Here is a 20,548-nt window from a genome sequence, read left to right on the forward strand (position 1 = left end):
AGGGTTTCAGGGCTCTTAAGTCAGGACCTAAGGGCCTCTTGCAGAACATGCTTGGTCATAACCAGCCCAGTGAACTCCCTCCTGATGTATTGGATGGTAATTATCTAAACAGGCCTCCTCCAAATAAACCCAGGTTGCTGGAGGAAAGAGGCCATCCTGGACGAAGGGGATTCTGACACTCTCTCTCTCTCTCTCTCTCTCTCTCTCTCTCTCTCTCTCTCTCTCTCTGTGTGTTCCTCCTCTTAATAGATGTGGGGGCTTCTCCCTCACTCATATCCCAGATTAAGGGCTCTAATTGGAGCCAACTGTTGTTAGTCTACCACGGGATGGGACGGGGACTTCTCAAGGAATATTCCCAAGCAGCTGCTGAAACTCCCTTTGTTTCGGGGGAGATTCCCTGTCTTCTCTGGCCTGTCATGGACTGCCTGATTCCACCTGTTAGTGGGGGGCATGGCGCTTGATCGTCTGTCCAGTGAAGCATTAAGTCAGCTGTTTTTTGTTCAGCTTGATGCTTGTAAGTGGTTTCCATTTCAGTCCCCAGGACAGCTGTAGGAAGCTCGCTTCATATGCTACAGGGAGAGACCACTCAATGTTTTCTAGAATGGGTAAAATAAAGAAAAAGGATAAAACACCAAATTTTAAGGAGAACGTTGAGCAATTAGAATTCTCATATTGCTGATGGGAGGGTAGAAGTGCATTCAGTTTCAAAAGCTGTGTTCCAGTTACGTATGAAAGTAAACATTGACCTGATGGGGAGCATTTCATCACCCTACCTCTCTGGCCTAAGGTTTATATTATGCTCTCATTTTATTTTATTTTTTATTTTTTTTTAAAGATTTTATTTATTGATTTGACAGAGAGAGAGACAGCCAGCGAGAGAGGGAACACGAGCAGGGGGAGTGGGAGAGGAAGAAGCAGGCTCATAGTGGAGGAGCCTTGTGGGGCTCGATCCCAGAACGCTGGGATCACGCCCTGAGCCAAAGCTTAAGGACTGAGCCGCCCAGGGGCCTCTATGCTCTCATTTGAAAGAAAGGTTAAAGGAAAAGCTCTGAAACTGAGGATGTTTCCCTTTGTGAGAGACATTTGCATTTATAAGGGAAAGCTCCATTTCTAAGGGTGTCTCCCTTTGTGTAGCAGAAAGAGGGGGAATGTATAAATCTCCCGAAATTCTGATCAGTGGACCAAACCGATCGATTCTCATCAGCCTCAAACCACAAACCGCACTTTGCCTGGTCAGCTCCCCAAATGCTTCCCAATAGGGTCACGTGTGGAGTTTCAAAAAGGATCCTATCTGGCTGCCTCCCCCTCAGGTTCTGTCTATTGGTTTGGGCGAAAACAGCAGTGTTGTGTTAATGAGGGCTCCGGGTGATTCTCGGTGAGGCCCAGGGTAAGCATCAGGGCTTCTGGTGATTGTAGGAGAGCTGATAGCAGGCTTTGGCTCAAGGAGAGGTGACAGGGTCTCTGCTCCATGAGTCTGGGAGGGTCAGGTCTACGCAGCACACGGTTCCTCTGCTGTAGCTGAATTTGTGGGCGTTTGTGGGAGGGAAGGCCCCCTGAAAGGAGAGAAGAAAGAGTCGAGGATTAGTCTCCTAGTAGAAGCTTACAGTTTCTGACTAGCTCCTGACACAAAGGAGTAGGAAGTTGGGTATTTTCTGCATTTCAGGTTCGTACCATCAGGGAAGCAGTTTTCAGGTGAAGAGGCTCTGCTGGGGGCTTTAAGGGCATTTTCTCCTGATGCTGCTGTGATTTCTTCACAAATACCTTGTGGGAAAGAAATTGGGAGGTCGCAGTGAAAGAAGAAATGGCCAGTTCTCAGGTAAGCCTGGTGTCCCAGGAGAGACTGTGTCATGTTTTTCTCCTTAGACTCCTGCCTTCAGAAATTGCAAATGTTGATTCGCCTAGTTCTGAAGTTTCTCCCTTATGTTTTCACCTATTTTTAAGATCTTTCAGAAATGATACTCAAGGTCAGGTCTTTAGAACACTTCCCTGTATCCCAGAGCCTTCTCTCCTGTGTCTCCAACCTGGCACCCAATAGGGCATCAACAGTTGTCACTTTGGATTAAAATCCTGTTAAGTATTGAAACTATTTTCTTGGTGACAGATCCAGAGGAGGAAACCTTGAGTCTGAGATTCCTATTGATGAGGTCTGTTCATGGGATTATCAGTGAAGGAAAACATTTCTCATTTAGGTCCCATCTAGAGGCTTAATCAGCTCTGTGTAGACCAGGGTAAGAAAATGAAGAAATAAACTTGAAGGATTTGAGGTCCGGAATAACTTCGAAAGTTCTCTGAAAGAGAAGTGGGGGACGGGGGTGCTTGAGACTTGCTCTTTAGAATGTGAAACAGATATTCTATTTAAAACACACTAGAGTGGGAACTGGGGGCTCAGTCAGTTAATCCTGAGACTGTTGGTTTCAGCTCAGGTCATGATCTCAGGTCCTAGAACGGAGTTCTTCCTTTGCCTCCGTACTCAGAGGGGAGTCAGCTTGAGACTTTCTCCTTCTCCCTCTCCCCATCCCCTGTACTAATATGTAAATGAATCTTTAAATTAAATATATGAGCTATTACACGGAAACTGTGGTGTGTCAATGTGGTGTCTCTGCCGGTCAGATGGGGGCGCCAAACATGGGTCCTTGATAGGATGGAAGTCAAGTAGGATTGGAAAGAATTCACCTGAGGCAGAACCACGTTGTTAGAAGTTGCCTGAATCCACTGCAAGAGAGCAGCAGGCAGGACCGCAGAGGAGAGGCTGTCTGCAGGGAGCAGTGGGTGGGGTGGGGGCTGTGTTTAAAAGGGGAAGGTGAGGAGTTATGGGGACTTAAGGAATTTTCCCGTTTCTGGTCTCTGTTCCTGGTTGTCGGTAGCCCATTGGTTAGTTAGGGCCTATGGCTATGTTGAGGTGGGTCCCCTGATGGGCTTGTCTGGACTCAGCCTGGGGGTCACTGGGGGACCTTTCTCCGTTCCTTTGCTCAAGGCTGCTTACCTAAAGCAGCCTTTGCAGAAACTGTAGGTGATTGAACTGTGTATATACCCACTGTGTTTTCCTAATTAGATTTATATTCTGAATTCCTGTTTTCAGACCACAAGAAAACACCGATGTTGATGTGTCCTTTGGTGTGCCTTAGGCACTGAGATCAGTTTGTTTCCATACACCTGATGCTAACTGCTTTTATTGGCTTGGTGCTCTCTGCTAGATTCCTCCCCCAAATGTTCATATTTTCCCTCTTATCATATTTGTAGGGAACTTGGATGTACTCAGCGTTATGCAGAGACCATCACAGTTCAACTGGAAACTTCTTTGTTGCGAGTTTTTCTTGTAGTTTTTTTTCCTTTTTTTTTTTTTTTTAAGATTTATTATTTGAGGGAGAGAGAGAGAGTACCTGGATGGTGGTGGAGGGGACCAGGGGGAAGTAGACTCCCCACTGAGTGGGGAGCACAACGTGGGGCTCAATCCCAGGGCCCTGGAAACAGGACCTGAGCTGAAGGCAGACGCTTAACCAAGTGCCCTTGCTTGTAGTTTCTGAGGAGAACAAAGTCAAAAGAAGTGTGGATAAAATAAAATTTCTTCAACTTGCAGCCCTTTGATAAATACTTGAGACAGACTATGACATTCTTCATGGAATTCACAACTGCCTTAATGTTTTATTAGAGGGGAAAAACAATGTTAGCTTGACAATAACCAGAGTTCCTGGATTCTTTAAGTCCTCGTTAACATAAGAAAATCCCTTTGGAATCTCCTTTATCTCTATCACCCAAATATCTGTTGGCCATCATCCTCCACGCATATCAGCCACTGATAGATACCTGAAGGGTCTTATAACTAAGGTTTTACTCCACAGTAGTAAGTGTTATCATCACACCAGCTAGGCCCTCAAGGTCCTGGAAACCTTGCTTTCAAATTCCTTAGAGATTGCCACTGTTCCTAGCCCACTCACCATTTGTAAGGATAGAATGATTTACTGTTCGTAACCCCAGTGCAGCTCTTTCTACCCACGGGTTCTGTGCCTGTGTTTCAGTAAGACCACATTTTTTGCACCAAAGACATCTTAAGAATTCGTTCTTCATCATTCACTCCTGAACCCCAACATTTCCGTCAGAAACATCTCAAGAATTCTTTTTTGACCAGTGGCTCGTCTCCCACATCTGGGTGTTGGGGTCTAGCAGGTGATGTTAACTCCCTCCTTGATCTTAGGAACCATTGTGAACTCTGTCAATGGCCACTTGGTGACCGTGGTATGTCTTGCAGGGACTGCTGACATTTGGGGACGTGGCCATAGAGTTCTCCCAGGAGGAATGGCGATGCCTGAGCCACACACAGCAGGAACTGTACAGAGACGTGATGCTGGAGAACTACGGACACCTCCTGTTCTTGGGTGAGGTTGACTCCTTCCAGATTTCCCAAGCCACACTCAGGGTTTTCTTCCTTCCTGTGAACATTGTCTCTTGGAAGATTCCTCTTTGAATGATGAATTCAGATCCAGACAGAAAGGGAAATAAGTAGGGGTTTGTACATGCAGAGAAAATCTTCATGATGTGTCCTTTTCAGCCTTAGCTTCCCCTTCCTGAAGGGAACATCATCACTTCTGTAGCTGAGTGGCAGTTCTAAACATCGAGTGCCGTAGCATGGGACTGCCCACACCTTAAACAAATTTCCACTTCTTATTACGTCTGCTACTTGGAAGTGGAGGTCAGGATGTGAGCATCAGAAATGCCTCCTGTGTTCTAACAGGACTGTTGGGCAACAGCCTTTGAGAAACCATTTTCTAGATTCTACAATGTCCTCTCTTCTCTACTGAACACAATCCTGATGGAACGTTAGAATCGGCAGCAACACTCGTTTTCCTTTTTCCTCATAAACAGATTTCATTCTGTTGAAGCCAGACCTGATCATGGTTTTGGAGCAGGAGAAGCAGCTCTGGGATGTGAAGAGAAAGGAGACCGTAGCCTTCCATCCAGGTAGGTGGGACTGAATGAGGCAGGTGATGGAGGGGAGGTCCAATTCTGAAGGAGGAAGGTAGACCTTAAGCAGTGGTTCGAGTAGCTCTCCTTGAATGAAAATCAGTTGGAGATGCCCAGTTTTATCTCTCTCTCACAGAGAGACATCTGCTATCCAACATTATCAAGCTCGTGATTCTCTAGGGATTGTCCTTCAGCTCCAGTGATGGTCCATCACAGGCACAGGGAGGCCAGGAGACTCTCCTTGGTGTGGGAGGGCCTCCGTAATCTGATTTCTTCTCCTTGTGATCCTTGAGTGGTATTTGGGAATTTAAGAAAACAGCCTGTGCACCCACGATTATGGACTTGCTTCCTTATGGGGTAAGTAATAGCAATCCTGGGGCCTGTGACACATGTTCTGGGCATCTGTCATGTCTGCGTCTGTCATTTCCCAGTTCAAGAACATGGAGTTACTACTTGAGAACGTGTGGTACCTTCCTCTCCATCTTCAGCTCTGTGGTCTCGTCATGGTTCAAGCAAGTGCTAACCCTTGTCTGAGCCGTCACCACACTGCATCCAGACGGCGCTCATTCCCTGTTTTGCACGTGAGGCAGGTGAAAAGCTGGGTCATTGAACCTACAGGTCACTCACTGGTTTCTCTCCGGAGGTGAGGTAGGCGTTTTCTCATGGTGCTGCCGTGGAGTGTCCGGGAGGGTGACTAGGGTTGTGGGCAAGTGTCCCAACTGTCCTTGTCTCCTCGATGTCTCTTCTTTGTTTGTACTTGCCTGGAGGTGCTGTGTTGTCCTAACTGGCTTCTGGAGCATTCTAAATGTTAATTTGGTCCATTTTTGTCTGCATGGGGTTGCAGAGTCCTGGTGGTTCCTATTTCTCCATTTGGTTGCTGTCCTAAGATGGGTATTAATGTGGTATGTGTGTGAGTATAGTAAGTGGGATGTCTTATTTTCCATCTTCAAGTTGTGTCTTTCCATAACACCCTACGCGTGTTGGCCAAGAAGATTCTTTGCATAGAGTGATCTGGGAAGATGTGGAAGCAGTGGCCCTGAGTGTTTATACTTAATGACTGGGAAGGGGATGGGGGGGTCATGAAGGGCAGGAAGGATGTTAGGATGGATATAACCGTACTGGGACAGTTATAATGAAATCCTGGTGCCAGAAGAGATCAACGTTATAAATCATTTGGGGGAAAACCCCACCTAAGTCACTTGTATTTGCAGAACAATGTCTTTGAAACCAAGGACCCAATCCATTTTTTAAAACATGGATTTTCTGAAAGGACATCTGGAAATATTGGGGAATCACCTAGTCCATACTAAATCCTTCAGGTATATTATTAGAAATATTTCCCTGAATAATTAATCTGAGAGTTAGATATTTGAAAATGAAGATAAAAATTCTAAATGTGAATGATTTGGGAAGTCCTGTTCAGAAGGTTCATTATTTTCCCACGAACATATCATCATCATCCTTCTTGTTCTAAAGCCTCTAATTTTGATACACACAGGAGGGTCTTTATCGAAACATCACTGTTCAGTAGTTATCACATAATACTTCCTGTGGAGCAAGGTTTTACGTGTTCTGTACTCTAGTGAGGACACTGTCTTCCTTAATTGCAGAGGTCTCTCTAATGGAGAGAAAACTACCAATGCAATCAGTCTGTGAAAAATGTTAACCAAGGGTAAAATTCCAGTAGACATCAGAGAACTGTATCCGGAGAACCAGGGTAAAGGTAGTCAGTGTGGGGGTCTTAGGAAGCTCAGATCTCATTGATCATCATTGCGTCCTCCCTGGAGAGAAGACTAGAAACTGTGTGAGTAACTGTGGCAAAGCTTTTCACTTGTGTTCAAAACGCAATCACCAGCAGAGATTCTGTGATAGGAAGAAGCCTCACAAATGTATAAAATGTGGCCAAGCCTTTAAGTACCACTCAGGACTTAGCAAGCTACGGTAAGACCTATTGGGAGAAGTCTGGCAGATGTAGCATAAAATGAGACCAAGCCTTTAAGCAGAACGGTCCACTTTGTGAAAGGCAGAGGGTGCGTAGTGGAGAGAAACTCTTAACTGTAAAGAGCAAGGCAAGGCATTTAATTCCTAATCAAAACTAGTCCACATGAGATAATACATCCGGTTGAGATGCTTTGCAATTGTCAAGAATGTTGGCACAGTTTTTTCCTGGAACTGTACACTTACTGAACCTCACAGAGAGCATACTGGGTAGAAACCCCAGAAATGGAAAATGGATGCAAGACCTTTGTTTTTAATATGCACTTCAGAAAAAAAGTCTTTATAAAAGGCTGAAACATAAATAATGTAAATAATGGGTAAACTGTGTAATGGAAAGCAAATCTAAATAACATCAGAGAATTCATAACAGAAAGTAGTAAGTCAAAACACTTTTTAGACATGATTTTTTTTTTTTAAGATTTTATTTATTTGAGGGATGCCAGGGTGGCTCAGTCTGTTCAGCATCTGCCTTCAGCTGAGTCATGATCCCAGGGTCCTGGGATCGAGCCCCACATCAGGCTCCTTGCTCGGTGGGGTGCCTGCTGCTCCCTCTGCCTCCTTCTCCTCTGCTTGTACTCTCTCTCTCCCCCTGACAAATAAATCTTAAAATAAAAGATTTTATTTATCAGAGAGAGACAGAGTGTGAGCAGAGGAGGGGCAGAGAGAGAGGGAGAAACAGACAACACCTCTCTCCCCCCAGCCCAGAGCCTGATGTGTCGCTGGGCTGGATCCCAGGACCCTAAGATCATGACCTGAGCCAGCACTTAACCAATTGAGCCACCCAGGCACCCCTCAGACAGGATTCCTACTCAGAGTATTTCTTATAGAGAGAAAACAACTAGATCCATTTACATTTTAGCTGTGGATAATGTAGGAATGAGGGGTGCTAACCCCTCCACAATTGAAAATCTCTGTGTATCTTTGGAGTCCCCAAAACTGAAAGTCATACCTACATTAGCATGGAAGTAGCCTGTTGCTGACCACAAGCCTTACCTAGAACATTAACAGTCAGTCAGCCCATTCTTCGTATGTGGTCTGCAGTATATACCATATCTTTATAATGAAGTAATTTGAGGAAATAGAATATTAAGGCGTCATAATGGAGAGAAAACACGTTTGCAGTAATGCACTGTATTCATGAAAACAAACCCAGCTGTGTATGAGTGGACCCTGACTGATCAAAAGCGTGTTATTCCATGCTTAACTGTCTTTATTAATATACCTGAAAGGATCCAGGGGGAGATGGGTATCTAGAGAGGGAGAATTCTTTTCGGTGTGTTTCTTTTTTTCTTTTGACTGTATTTGGGATTTTGTACATGCAAATGGATGTCAAAGCCAGAGTAGCAAAACTTGTATCAGACAAACTAGCCCCTTTTCTTTTGGTGTTGTGTTTATCCTGTGTTGGTATCAGGGTAACGCTGACCTCCTAGAATGGTTTTGAGTGTATTCCTTCCTCTCTTTCAGTATTTGTAAGATTTTTTTTTATTGCCGAGATTTTGATAAAGATTGTCATGAATGATATATATATTTTTAAATGTTAGTTTCTTTTTCTTGTATTGAACCATGGCTCACCATCTAATGGCCGGGGTTCTACTAAGCAACTGCTAATTGAACGAAGTCACTACAGATATAATGATAAGCTATGGCTACAGAATTCTTAAAGGACTGTTTATAACATTTTACCCTGTGTGTTTCTCTGCTAGTTTCTGTAAGCATACAGAATACATGCCAAGTTTTATGGTTTTGATATGCACAGAATGGCATGTTATATTAAAGGTAAAGACAGATTTCGGAATAACAACTAACGAGGGAGAAGCACGTGCATGTATGTGTGTACCTATATCTTCAGAAGGAAAAGGAATATTGGGTCAAACAGGTCATTTCCAAGTTTGAAAATTGATGATTTCCTAGCAAACAAAAATATATAGATTCATAATAGGACTAGTTTTCTCTATATTCTGTTGAATTTATGTTTCCTACATCTGTATCTTGGTTTGAGAATCTCCCCGTGCAAATCGTCTCTCGTATGCGTGGGTATTACTCCTGTAGGATCCACTCTGTTTTCTTTACTCCAGTGTTCATGAACTGTTGCTTATGTGTGTTGATCAGAGATTTTAAGAATAGTTTCCAGGGAATGACATGGTATTCAAAACTTAATTTAAATATGGGAGTGATTCTCCAGGGAGCATATTAAATTCCATGTAGATTAATTAATTCACTCCTTCCTTTACGATTGGAGAAATAAGATTTCTTTATTTACTATTCTTTTCCCTTCTTGGAAGTGACATCATCCAAGTTGCTCACTTTACTGTAACCCTTTGATTAGGTGAAAACATAGAGACTTCATGAGACATGGTTTGTTTGGTTGGGGTTTTTTTAACATTTATTTGACGGGAACAAAGATGGGACAGTGCTGGGTGCTGAGTGGGTGTTCTAGCTTAGGAAGAAAGCAGTCTTGTATTGGGAGTGATGGTGCAGCCCAACATAGAGATGAAACGTGTCTGGGTTGAAGCATTGGCACGAATTCTTCACGTGGGTAGAGGACCCCTGTCCACAGGTACACTACTGATGCTGAATCTAGAAAGACAAATTGTACTTGGCTTCTTTCCAAATCCTCTCCAGTTCTGTCTCCTCTTCTCCATTCCACTGATGTAGGCATCCCAGCTGACCTTCCCTCCAATGTTTTGGAGACCCCATTGTCACTACTCTCCCCCTCCCACTTAAGCCAGGCAGGCCCTTGCAAGGCCTTAGGAGTAGCTTGGAATGTTCTAATTCAATGGTAAATGGTTGGTAACAGGATCACTTGAGACCGTATCCGAGATTTAAATACAATGTTGTCACCACTTCACTGGAAGAACAGCCAGAGGCCATCAATGGGACACAGGATTAATTTAGCCATTTGGCACTGAGAGAGTTGTGAGGACAGATAAAACATGGTGTTGATACCGTTTGAGAGGAAGATAAGTCCTAGGAAAATGAAATATGCTGAACTCTTGAAATGTGAGCAAAGATCTGGTAGAGAGCTTCCTTTGGTCACTGCAAGTCCTTTTGTCACTTGTGATGAGCAGATGTGACAAAGATGGGGACTTGAGAAATGTGGGGGGTTTTCTGGGAAGTCAGATCCTTTCCTCATGATTTAATGAATTCCCTGGTGGTCCTGAGGACCAGTTGCTTTTGGATGACAGAGCTAACTGTACTTTCCCAGGCCCAGATGGGTGGAGTAGATATGGGGTGGTGGGTGGGGGGGTGGATGATGTAAACACTGTGGGCATAGCTTAAAGATGTCACATGACAGAGTCGATGTTGAAGGTGAAGAAGGCTGCTGGACAGTACTTGTGAGAACAGCCAGGTGTGTGCTGTGGTTCCACAAAGCATTGGTATCCCAGGAATATCACCCCAACTTAGGTCTGTTCCAGTATAGATGGGTGCCCTCCCAAGGAATGCTGACCTGAGGTTGGCAGGGCCCTCCCTCACTTCCACTCAGCCCCGTGATGAGTCTAGACCTGTGCTCTGATCTGTGTGCAAGGCACTGATTCATTTAGAAGCAAGTCACCAATCACCAGCAGTGACCATTTCTGCTTCAAACAGCCTTCCAATATTTGGGCTAAATATCCCTCTGCTGTTTCAGAGCCCATGCCGTCCCTACAGTCCTCCTGGCCTGAGTGAAAAGAGGATTTTTATGAGTTGTAGAAACTGATAAAGTTAAGTTGGGTAGCATGGTACACTCACATTGAACATTGGATCAATTGAAGGATAATGATTCATTTTTCAGTAGCTGTTCTGTTGTGGTCAGCAATACCATGAAAAGTCTGATTATGCATACGGAAAAGGTGTATATTTTGTGTCCTGTATCCAGTGAGTTGGTAGATGCTTGGGTCTTATAAAATAGCCCAGACACCCTAGAGTATAATCTGATTTTTCCATTTCTTCTTTCTGATATTGTCCACCCCTAGCCATTGTGCTTATACTTTCTTTTTCTTGGCCCCAGGATACCTGCCCCCCCCCCCAGGCATCAGTCCACATTCCTTGCAGCAAAGGAGACAGTGTAAATCTGATAGGACTTAGGGAATTTGATTTGAACCATTTCTGTTCTCATTTCAGGGAAAGCCGTCCTCCCCAACGTGCTACTCCTGCTATGCTATTGACCAGAACTGTCACAGGGGCCGGTCTATGTAGAAATACCTAACTGTAGCACGGGTGCGCATAGAAGTTTGTGACTGTCTCTTCTTCTTTGAACTCTTTCCCAGCATCTGGCACAAAGGCAATCACACTTTGCCCTGAAACTAGTCATTTCAAAAAGGCCCTAAAATTGAGAGTATCCTTAATCTTAGTGCGTGGGGATTTTATGCTGCATGCAATTGGCATGCTGATGAAGGGCTGCTTAAGCCTGTAGCTACTTACGGTCTTGCAGTAAAAATCATCAAATACAGATTTATATCGAGAATGGTGTATAGTCATTACTTCATAGCCCATAACATGTATTAATGTCTTGCATGCATTTACCTTATTTGAAAAAAATACTTACCTAAGTTCCAATTCACTTTTTTTTAAAAATTAATTTATTTTAGAGAGAGTGCAAGCGAAAGGTGGGGGAGGGGCAGAGGGGAAGGGGGAGAGAATCTCAAGGTGACTGATTCCTACTGAGCTCGAAGCCTGACACAGGGCTCGGTCTCACAACCCTGGTATCATGACCTGATCTGAAACAAAGATTTGGAAGTTTACCTAAGCACCCAGGAGCCCCACTTTTTTTTTTTTAAGATTTGTTTATTTTAGAGCATGAGAGTGAGTAGAGGGAGGGGCAGAGAGAAAGAGAGAGTCCTGAAGCAGACCCCCAACTGAGTGGAGAGCCTGATGCAGTGATCGGCTCCAGGACCCTGAGATCATGACTTGAGCTGTAACCAAGAGTGGCCGCTTAACAGACCTAGCCACCCAAGGACCCCTGTTCAGTTCACTTAAATTTGGATTGCTTTCATTCAAGAATGTGAACTGAAGTATATTTGGGGTGATTTCAGCAAGCCGAAGGAGGGTAGGGAGAGAAGAGAGACGTGGAAGAGGAGGACGCCAAGACAGACTGTGTTAGAGTCTGATTGATTTATGAATATAGGAAATGTGTGGTGTGTATGTGTGTGTGTGTGTGTGTGTGACAACACTAACATGACCACAAGCATAGAGGGTTTCTAAGAGTGACTTCTGTGAGGATCACTCAGGATTGACCTGTGGCTTAGTTCCTGCAGAGGTCGTCAGATTTAGCCTGGGACAGAGTCACCGGGGGTGCTTGTAAATCTTGGATTGCTGTGCCCTGCCCTATATTACCATGTCAGTAGTTCCGTAGTTCCGGGGAGCAGCCCCCCAACTTTACCTAATCTCAGGTGCCTGTTTAGGGAACAGACCATGAGAACCCATGTGTGGGGACACATTTATAGGTGTGTTCTTCAGGAAGGGTATTAGCCCATGTGTGATGTAGTCAGATACACAAGTGTGTAGTCGTGGTTCTCCAGCTGTGAAAGTGGACTCGTGTGTGCTGGGCCTTTCCTGTGTTTTACCTTGGATGCTTGACCTCTGTGTCTTGTTCAGAGTATTAGCGTAACACATAGAATCTAGAACATTGACTGCATTAACAGGAGATAAGGCCTCCATTACCCTGGGACATACATCGTACTCACTGTGAGAGGAACGTGTCAGACACTAGTGAATATTTTGGATTTTATTTTTCATGATAAAAAGTAGCCCACAAGTGATGTTTCGTGCTGAATCCTCTCTGTTTGAATGTGAATATTGAACGTTGTTTAAAAAAAATAGCCTGTGTGCATTTGAAAATTGGAAGTATCTGTCCGACCCCAATTTTCACTGGAATCCTGCAGCATTTCTCACTCCTGTATCTGTACCTTCTGCTTTGCTGAAATGGAATGAAGGCGAGTTTGAGTGGTTTTATCCTCAGTCATCTCAATGTAGCCAGCTGTTGGGCACTCCTTTGAGAGGTTTCCCAGGAACTGTGGCAGCTTCTGGTTTAAAACATTTGCAGTCATTTTGGATGTAAACTTTTTCTCTGTGAGCACAGAGGGCCAGACATATGTCCACTGACAACTGTGGACTCCTGAGTGCTTTCCACACCTATGCTGGCAGCTCCGTCTTTAGCTGCGGCCATAGGTGATACTCAAAATTTGGCAGGACTGAGGGCCATTCTCTGTTGCAGGGCAGTTCCACAGGCTAGGCTCTGCGACTGCCCAGTTCACTGTTCCAGCTCCCTGCTCATGCAGAGAGAGGTTATGCTCAACACTTGGTCAGTGTTGCTGGCTTGGCTCTCTTCCCACAGGCCTATACAATAGGCTCTGTGTTTGTCCAGGGTCTGTCTTCAGGCTTCCTAGTGGGGCAGGAATGGAGGCTATGCTCAGCAATGGGAAGTGACTTAGAACTTGCATACCTACTCTGTCAGAACATAGAATGTTCTAGTTCAAACTATTGGCTGGACACCCAAGTCAGTCATAGCTGCTGACAAATCTCCTTAACCAGGTAGCTTCATCTCTGCTGTGCAGGTGGGCAGATCCCTGGGGATTTTGATTCGGTGTGACTGCAGCTTGGAACACTGTCCGGTCCATCAGTTTGAAGATCTGAGCACTGGTTGCTGTAAGCCCTACCCACCTTCTCCATGTCTCAGGATCCCCACTGGTCCAGCACCACAGATGCCCCCAGGGATCGCCATGAGGTGAGATCTCAGCGGGTGACCCAGGAAGTGGCTTGCCATTTGGGGAATGCTGGGTGCCCATCGTGGGCTCTCTCTTGTCGGAGCAGTTGTAGTTCCTGCGGGTCCCTCCTACCGGGACACTGCGCTGGCCCTGGGCAGGGGCATTGTGGTCAACGTGGAATTGCTCCTCTTCCCCTTCTAATGTTGTCCTCCTTGGTCTCTGTGGTCCAGGGGCTTCTTCAGCCTCACCCCTGAGTACTGAGAGTTTGCCCATTGATTTCTTACGTGAATAGCTGCTAGTTGATCTTATTTTCAGAGTGCTGAAGTGGAAACTACCTATTTCCCCAACTTGATGGTGTCATCCCTCTGTGATGGATTTATGTTGCATGAGTAAAAATGAATGCTTCCCTATATATAAGTATTTATGTGTGTCCACGTGTGTATATATGTGCACACAGGTGTTACCATGAAGTCGAATAAAGAGTGTAACTTGTGATATTGAAAAAGAACACTATTAATAACAGTGACAATCTCCTTTCGTGTTAAAGATTATTCTATATGGTATTTATAAGTGCTGGTTATTTGGTTATCACCACACGGGTTTTTGTTTTGTTTGCTTTTATCCTCCTGTTTTAGTTATAGCTATAGGATAATTCCAATTGAATATATTCAAGCAAGGTTTTTTAATTTGAAAGAGAGCCCATGAGCAGGGGGGGTAGAAGCAGGCTCCCACTGGGCCCAGAAGTGGACGTGGGGCTTGATCTCAGGACCCTGGGATCAGGACCTGAGACGAAGACAGACGCTTAACTGACTGAGCCACCCAGGGGCCCCTCAAGCAAAGTTTAATGTTATCAGCAACATGTGGTCTATCTATATTTGACATTCCAATGGAGATATTGGGATTTGGATTTTCCAAGTGTTTAAATGTTTTTTGTAACACTTTTTTTTTTACTCTCATTTCCTGTGTTCATATTAAAATAATTCCATGTTTCATTCTTTCTCTGTGATGATTATGCATTCAGTAACATCTTGCTTTAGCTAGAAATTAGATTGCTTTTAAAATCTAGTCACAGTATGAAATTACTTCCTACTTTTAATTCCAATTTGTTAGTACATTTATATTGTGATACTTACCTGTTTACTTAGATTCTATGTTTTTGATGATGTTTTTGTTTTTAAAGTCGAGTCACGTGTAGATCACAAGTGAACAGCACCGTGGAACTGATGAGCTCTCTATAAGCCAGTGGGATCAAGAAAGAAAATACTGTCCTCTACAATTCCCCTTGAGCTCCTCAGTAACTTGTCCCTAAGGTCAGCCCTCTTTTAACATGTAAGGTAAGAGAAGGTACTCACTTTTGTACTTTATATAAATGTAATCAGGCAATGGGGACTCTTTTGTATTTGGCCTTTTTTCTTTCTCTTTGTGAAATGATCTGTACTCCTGCATGTTATCATGCATCATTCATGAGAATAGATCGACCCGATTCCATTGTGTGAATATCGATTGCGTCTTTCTAACATCAATGGAAGGGGGTGGTTCTCCGTGCGGGACTGTCATGAATAGCACTGGCATGTAAAATCAATAATTCGTCTTTTAGTGGAAAATGCACACATATTTGTTGGCGATATATGTGGGACCAAATTGCTGGTAAATATGGTTAGATATGTTCAGCTTTAATAGATCCTACCAAACCCTTCCCCCAGAACCTTGTCCCGATTTTCACATCTGCCAGCAGTATATGGGATTTCTAGCTTATCACATACAATCCGAAACTTGGTAATTTATGTGATTTTGATGTTGGGCTCCTGGTTGGTGTGTGATGTTACCAAGTTATGGGTTTAGTTGCTCTTTTGTTGGTCTCGTCACTCTACTATGGAGTTGGTCATTATCCTTTGGATAATCTGTTTTTCTATGTGTCTGGTTAGTTACTGTGCCCTTTTTTCTGTTGTGACATCCTTTTCTTACGTCTTTGTAGTTCTGTATAGGTTGTGAGTCCTCTCACCCCACCTCTGTTTTTTTCTCTTGAGCTCATGATGCAAAGCAAAGTTCTTAATTTTCTTGTAATCTGTCATTTCAGCCTTCCTGGTTAGTGTTTTCCAGTGGTTTCAGAAGTTTTTACTTATACCAAGACCACGCCGATAGAATTCTGTTTCTCTAAACACATCATGACCTTTAATACATTTCTAATTAAAATTTTAATCAATGCGTTTTTGTGGTTTGAGTGACTGAAGTTTTCTATTCTTTTTCCCCCCCAGCATGGCTAGCAAACTGAAATATATTCTAAAAATGTATCGTGCTTTCTTTTCATTTGCTCACACAAGTCATATCTTCATATGCATTCACATCACCACAGTCTTGGAACGGAGTTCTCCTGTGATTTGTCTCCTCCTTTTTCTGCCTCTAGTGATGTTTAGCAGTCACAGCAGATCAAACAAGCAATGTCAGTTTTGATGTCATAAACTTTCCTTGGGTTTCTCTGCTCAGAGGAACAACTATTCTCTATTCCCTCCAGGGGCTTGGCCATAGCAATGATCTTCGTGTTGCAGGCGGTACCTGGAATCGTGGTAACCCGGTAGGTGTTTCACCATTGTCTCTCTCTGCTTCACTGCAGGTAAGTGAAGCTCTACAGATTTTAGTGCCAAACACAGGAGTATAGGCTCATTGGACATGGTCTCTAAATGAGTCCCACCCACACTGACAGCTTTAGGGTGAAGAGTGTTCTGCCATGATTTTGGACGCACACTTCTTTGGTATGTTTACAGAGTGGCCAGGGATGTGTCTGTTGAGGCACAGTGTGTATCTTGGGTGTCTTCCAGACCATTAACATTGGCACTATGGACGAGGGTTGGAAGGATCTTAGAGCAAAAGCTTGCATGTACATTGAGTTTTTCCTTTTCCTTTGCATGTCACTGTGAAATGAGCAGCAAAATGTGTTGGTATTGTTGTGGATATCAGAACCAAGTCATACCTTTGCTGTACATAGTATTGTTATTATTCCTTGAAATCATGTTTTGGCCTCATGATCTAGACCAATGTTGCCTTGATTTTCATCCAGTCCAGGCACAAGGAGTGGGTCAAGTGCATTCACAGGGTCAACATTTCCTCCATAGCTTTACCGGAGTTCAGGGTGACTCAAAGAATTTTTGTCCTTGTGACCACCTCTGTTCTTAATACGATCTCCTCCATCTTTTATGTAGATGTTGCTCTTTTTAATATTCCCCATTGATAGGTGGTGACTACCTCTGCCCTATTTCCTATGTGTTTCCCAATTCTCAGCTCTGTTCGTGTAATGAGCCATGATTCCACTGTATCCAGGACCTACTTAGCCCTCATCTTTTCAGATACTTGAAATGGCAAGGCCTCTGGTATCCTGTGAGTCTTCGTTAACATACAGAAATCCTTTTGAAACCTCCCTTTCCCTTACCTCCCCCAACTCCCACGAATAAAATCAGCCACACCTCACAAAGCTGGGGCAGCAGCTCTTTCTGCCCATGGGTCCTGTCAGTTTTGCTACCAGTGATTGCTACCAGTGACACCTCAAGAATTCCTTCTTGGTCATTGGTTCCGGACCTCACCTATATTCCAAAATCCCACCATTTCGTGCCTGAACTTGGGCCTTTGAGTCTTTATATCTGGACTCTGAGCTTTGATGCAAAATTGGTGAGTACCTTCTCCCTTCTTCCTTTACTCTCATTTCAGTGGCTCTTCAAGGAGTACGGTCTTATTGGAACACTTTCATGTTGCTAGGTTAGGCCGCAAGCCTCTAGCCCATGGCTACTCTATGGGGAGGAAAAACCCTGCCTTTTGGCTGGAAGTGAGTACCCAGGCTGGGATGGTAATAAGACCCAGAAACTTGATGCCCTCTCTTTATTCCTGTCCTTATACAAAGTCATCTCTCTTGGGCATGGGACAGCCACCTAAGTGACTAGCACGGCTGCCCATCTTAAGACTCCCGTGTGAGGTTTCCTCCTGACTGATCTAATGCGATCCCCTCCACATCCCTGGTCTAGCCGCTTCTGGCCGTGGGACCTCCACTGGGAGCCAGCCGAAACCAGTCCCCAATGGAATTATAACCCAACTGGGGACCGTTTCCTAGGGAAGTTGGCTGTAAAGACTACATATGTTGGAATGTCGCTTAGAACCACAATGGATTTCTGTCTTTACTGTTTTCTGTGAATGTCCTTCACTAACTAAAGCTAGAAAATTGGGTAATTTCCCCTTGTAAAACTTTCTGGTGTTTTCCATGGGTTTAAAATGGCGGATTATTTTGGTCCAAACACCGGCACCCATAATAGTCTAGAATGCAATGGGAAGTGCAGGGAGGGCAGTTCTCCCTCCTACAGGGGACCTTTAAGGGCAGTGATCATAGTGGTTTTGTTCAGGAGATGCCTTGGGTTGCTTTGACACCAGGAATCTTTGATACCTCCTGGGTGTGGAACACCACCCGGGAGTCGGCGGGGGGGGGTTCTTTGGTAAGGGACCACCTCTAGCATGGCCTCCGTAGGCTTATTCAGTCCCCAAGGATTCTCCTTTGGGATGCCTTTTAACCCATTGGAAAAAATTCAGATTACAAAGTTTAGGAAAGGACTGATCTCCTGTAACACTGCATGGCTGCAGTGGGAGCTATCAGGTCTCTTCTGTGGGAAACAGGGCAAGGACATAGGGTGCCTTCATTGCTCTACGCCTCTCTCAGAATGTGTCGGCTAGTAAACTCCTGACATAGTGGATGGTGATGATCTAAATAGGCCTCCTCTGAGTAAACCTAGTTTGCTAGAGGAAAAGCAGGCCGTCCCAGATGAAGGGGATCCCTCCCTCTCTCTCTCACTGTGCCTCCTAATAGATGTGGGGGGCTTCTCCCTCACTCATTTCCCAGGTTAATGGCTATAACTGGAGCTAACTTTGGTTAGGCTACCTCGGGACAGGGACTTAAGGAATATTCCCAAGCAGCTGCTGAAACTCCCTGTCTTCTCTGGCCTGACATGGACTGCCCAACCCCCTCCCCTTAGGTGGGAAACATGGCGTCTGGTCCTCTGTTGGAGCTGATGAGTTCTAACACCGGGAACCCTCTCTCTGCCTCGGGCAGCTCTTGGCCTCTTCTGTCTTCCCCTGCCCCTTCTGTTTCTCACACCTGGGGTGCGGCCTGCATAACTGGCTTCTGTACCCTCCTCTGTGCCTCCTGCACCATTGGCTCCTTCTGCCCTCCCTGGCAAGGAGCAAAAAGAGCACGCCCTGAACCTAACACCTTCCACTCCGGATTTCCCCACCTATCTCAGGTAAAAATGGAAAATGGGGTGGGCCCAGGTGGAACATTATTCGGTATTTAAGGTACGTTTGTCAGTTTAGACCTGTCTTTTATCAGCAGTAAACATGAAACTTATTCTATTGAGGTTTACTGAAGGTCAAATAAGCTGTTATCTGAAGGTCAAATAAGCTGTTGCAATTTGTTAGCAAAAAATGAAATGGTTTGGGGCGCCTGGGTGGCACAGCGGTTAAGCGTCTGCCTCCGGCTCAGAGTGTGGTCCCGGCCTTCTGGGATCGAGCCCCACATCAGGCTCTTCCACTGGGAGCCTGCTTCTTCCTCTCCCACTTCCCCTGCTTGTGTTCCCTCTCACTGGCTGTCTCTATCTCTGTCAAATAAAATCTTAAAAAAAAAATGAAATGGTTTATCTTGTCTGTCTCAAAGTTTCCATAGGAAATTGTGAAGGTAGCTTTCATCGAAGTCTTTGGCAACCTGAAACTTTAAAGTGTTGACTGGATGGTAAATAGGATTGAATTCATTGGACATCTAGGTCTTTCCCAAATAGGGTAAAGTGCTAGAGCCTTGAGTACTGGACATAGGCTTGTGCTTTTGACTACTTCATGAAAAAACTAAGGATATTTGAGTCTGCTGGTAAACATGCTTTGTGGTTAACTGATTCACAAATGTGCCACCTAAAGAATTCAGGTGTGACAGTTGACAATTGGTTACTGCTTAGTTTTCACTGGAGACAAGGTTTCTGGAAGTACAAAAGTTGGTAAGTATAATTAAAATCGCTGGAAATAAGGTAAGCCACTCAGTATGGAGAAAAGTAGAAGATATGTAAGAGAAAGGGAATGAGGATGCATTTTTGTTGAAGGTTAAAAAAAAAGGTAATTTTGTCCGAAATAAGATGGTTATTTGGAAAGAAATGGCTTGGGACAAAATCTGAATGCAGATGAAAGTTGTAGAAGGGAAATCTTTAGAAAGGAATTTTAGGTGTGGTCAGGATGGACTAAGAATTTAAAAAAAGATTTTAAAAGTACAGTGGTATAAGATTGAAATTCTTTGTTTAAAAGACCATTTTCTTGAATTGGTGGTCCGCTCTTGATTTAAAAAAAAAAATTTTTTTTTCTTCTTTTGTTTGCCCAGGAAAAAAAAAAAGTTTCTATGTTTTGCCTTTATCAGGTCTTAGGACATCCCTAATCCTATTTAGGCCTGTGCTTTAAAGCTTGAAGGTTTTAACAAATTTCCCAAGATTTAAATTGTAAATGAAGTCTCTTGAACTCATTAAGCCTTTCTGTTTGGCATGTTAAGTTACTCTGGAAGCACTGTTAAGCCTTAGATTACATTTGGGTAAATGCTATAATTACTCTAGAGTTGATACGCAATTCCTAAAGTTTTAATATTTGAACATAAGATCATCACTTGATATTTTGATCGTTGAAGTGTTATATGTCACAGAAATAACCTGATTTCCTTGCCAGCTATATTGTAAAGTGTCATCAGATCTCTAACCACGTCCATTCTGAGTTTTTCTTTTTTATAGTTGTTCCTATTCTCTTGCAAAATGAGTTTCATCATCAGGGAGATTCATAAAAAGGACCTTCAGACAAATACGGGCAGGAATTTCCAGAACTAACTAAAACTGTTTTCAGACTGTAGTTTTGTA

At 44.0% G+C, this 20,548-nt stretch overlaps 2 protein-coding genes across 4 annotated transcripts in view; both read left to right on the top strand.

The window, feature by feature from the left end:
- LOC105234925 (zinc finger protein 850) overlaps window positions 1–20,548 on the top strand; it is a 265,552-nt gene that overhangs the window by 34,506 nt on the left and 210,498 nt on the right.
- Window positions 1,362–19,197, top strand: LOC117795254 (putative protein ZNF720). Of its 3 annotated transcripts, none has more exons than XM_034639192.1 (5): window positions 1,362–1,387; window positions 1,664–1,816; window positions 4,247–4,373; window positions 4,861–4,956; window positions 14,821–15,329. In XM_034639192.1, the coding sequence occupies exons 2-5, from the start codon at window positions 1,802–1,804 to the stop codon at window positions 14,844–14,846; spliced, it is 264 nt and encodes an 87-aa protein (XP_034495083.1). In that variant the 5' UTR covers window positions 1,362–1,387; window positions 1,664–1,801; the 3' UTR covers window positions 14,847–15,329. The 3 variants fall into 3 exon arrangements, 2 of the variants coding, with proteins under 2 accessions (XP_034495083.1, XP_034495082.1); XM_034639191.1 differs by lacking the exon at window positions 14,821–15,329 and adding an exon at window positions 13,491–14,731; XR_004619168.1 differs by lacking the exon at window positions 1,362–1,387 and adding an exon at window positions 16,153–19,197 and having other exon boundaries at window positions 1,508–1,816; window positions 14,821–14,974.

This window comes from Ailuropoda melanoleuca, chromosome 12, assembly GCF_002007445.2.
Source record: "Ailuropoda melanoleuca isolate Jingjing chromosome 12, ASM200744v2, whole genome shotgun sequence".
NCBI classification, from domain to species: domain Eukaryota; kingdom Metazoa; phylum Chordata; class Mammalia; order Carnivora; family Ursidae; genus Ailuropoda; species Ailuropoda melanoleuca.

Coding starts and splice junctions, on each gene's coding strand:
- LOC117795254 (XM_034639191.1), top strand. Junction 4,374..4,860: donor CGGACACCTCCTGTTCTTGG/GTGAGGTTGACT, acceptor CCTCATAAACAG/ATTTCATTCTGTTGAAGCCA. Junction 4,957..13,490: donor GACCGTAGCCTTCCATCCAG/GTAGGTGGGACT, acceptor TCTGCTGTGCAG/GTGGGCAGATCCCTGGGGAT.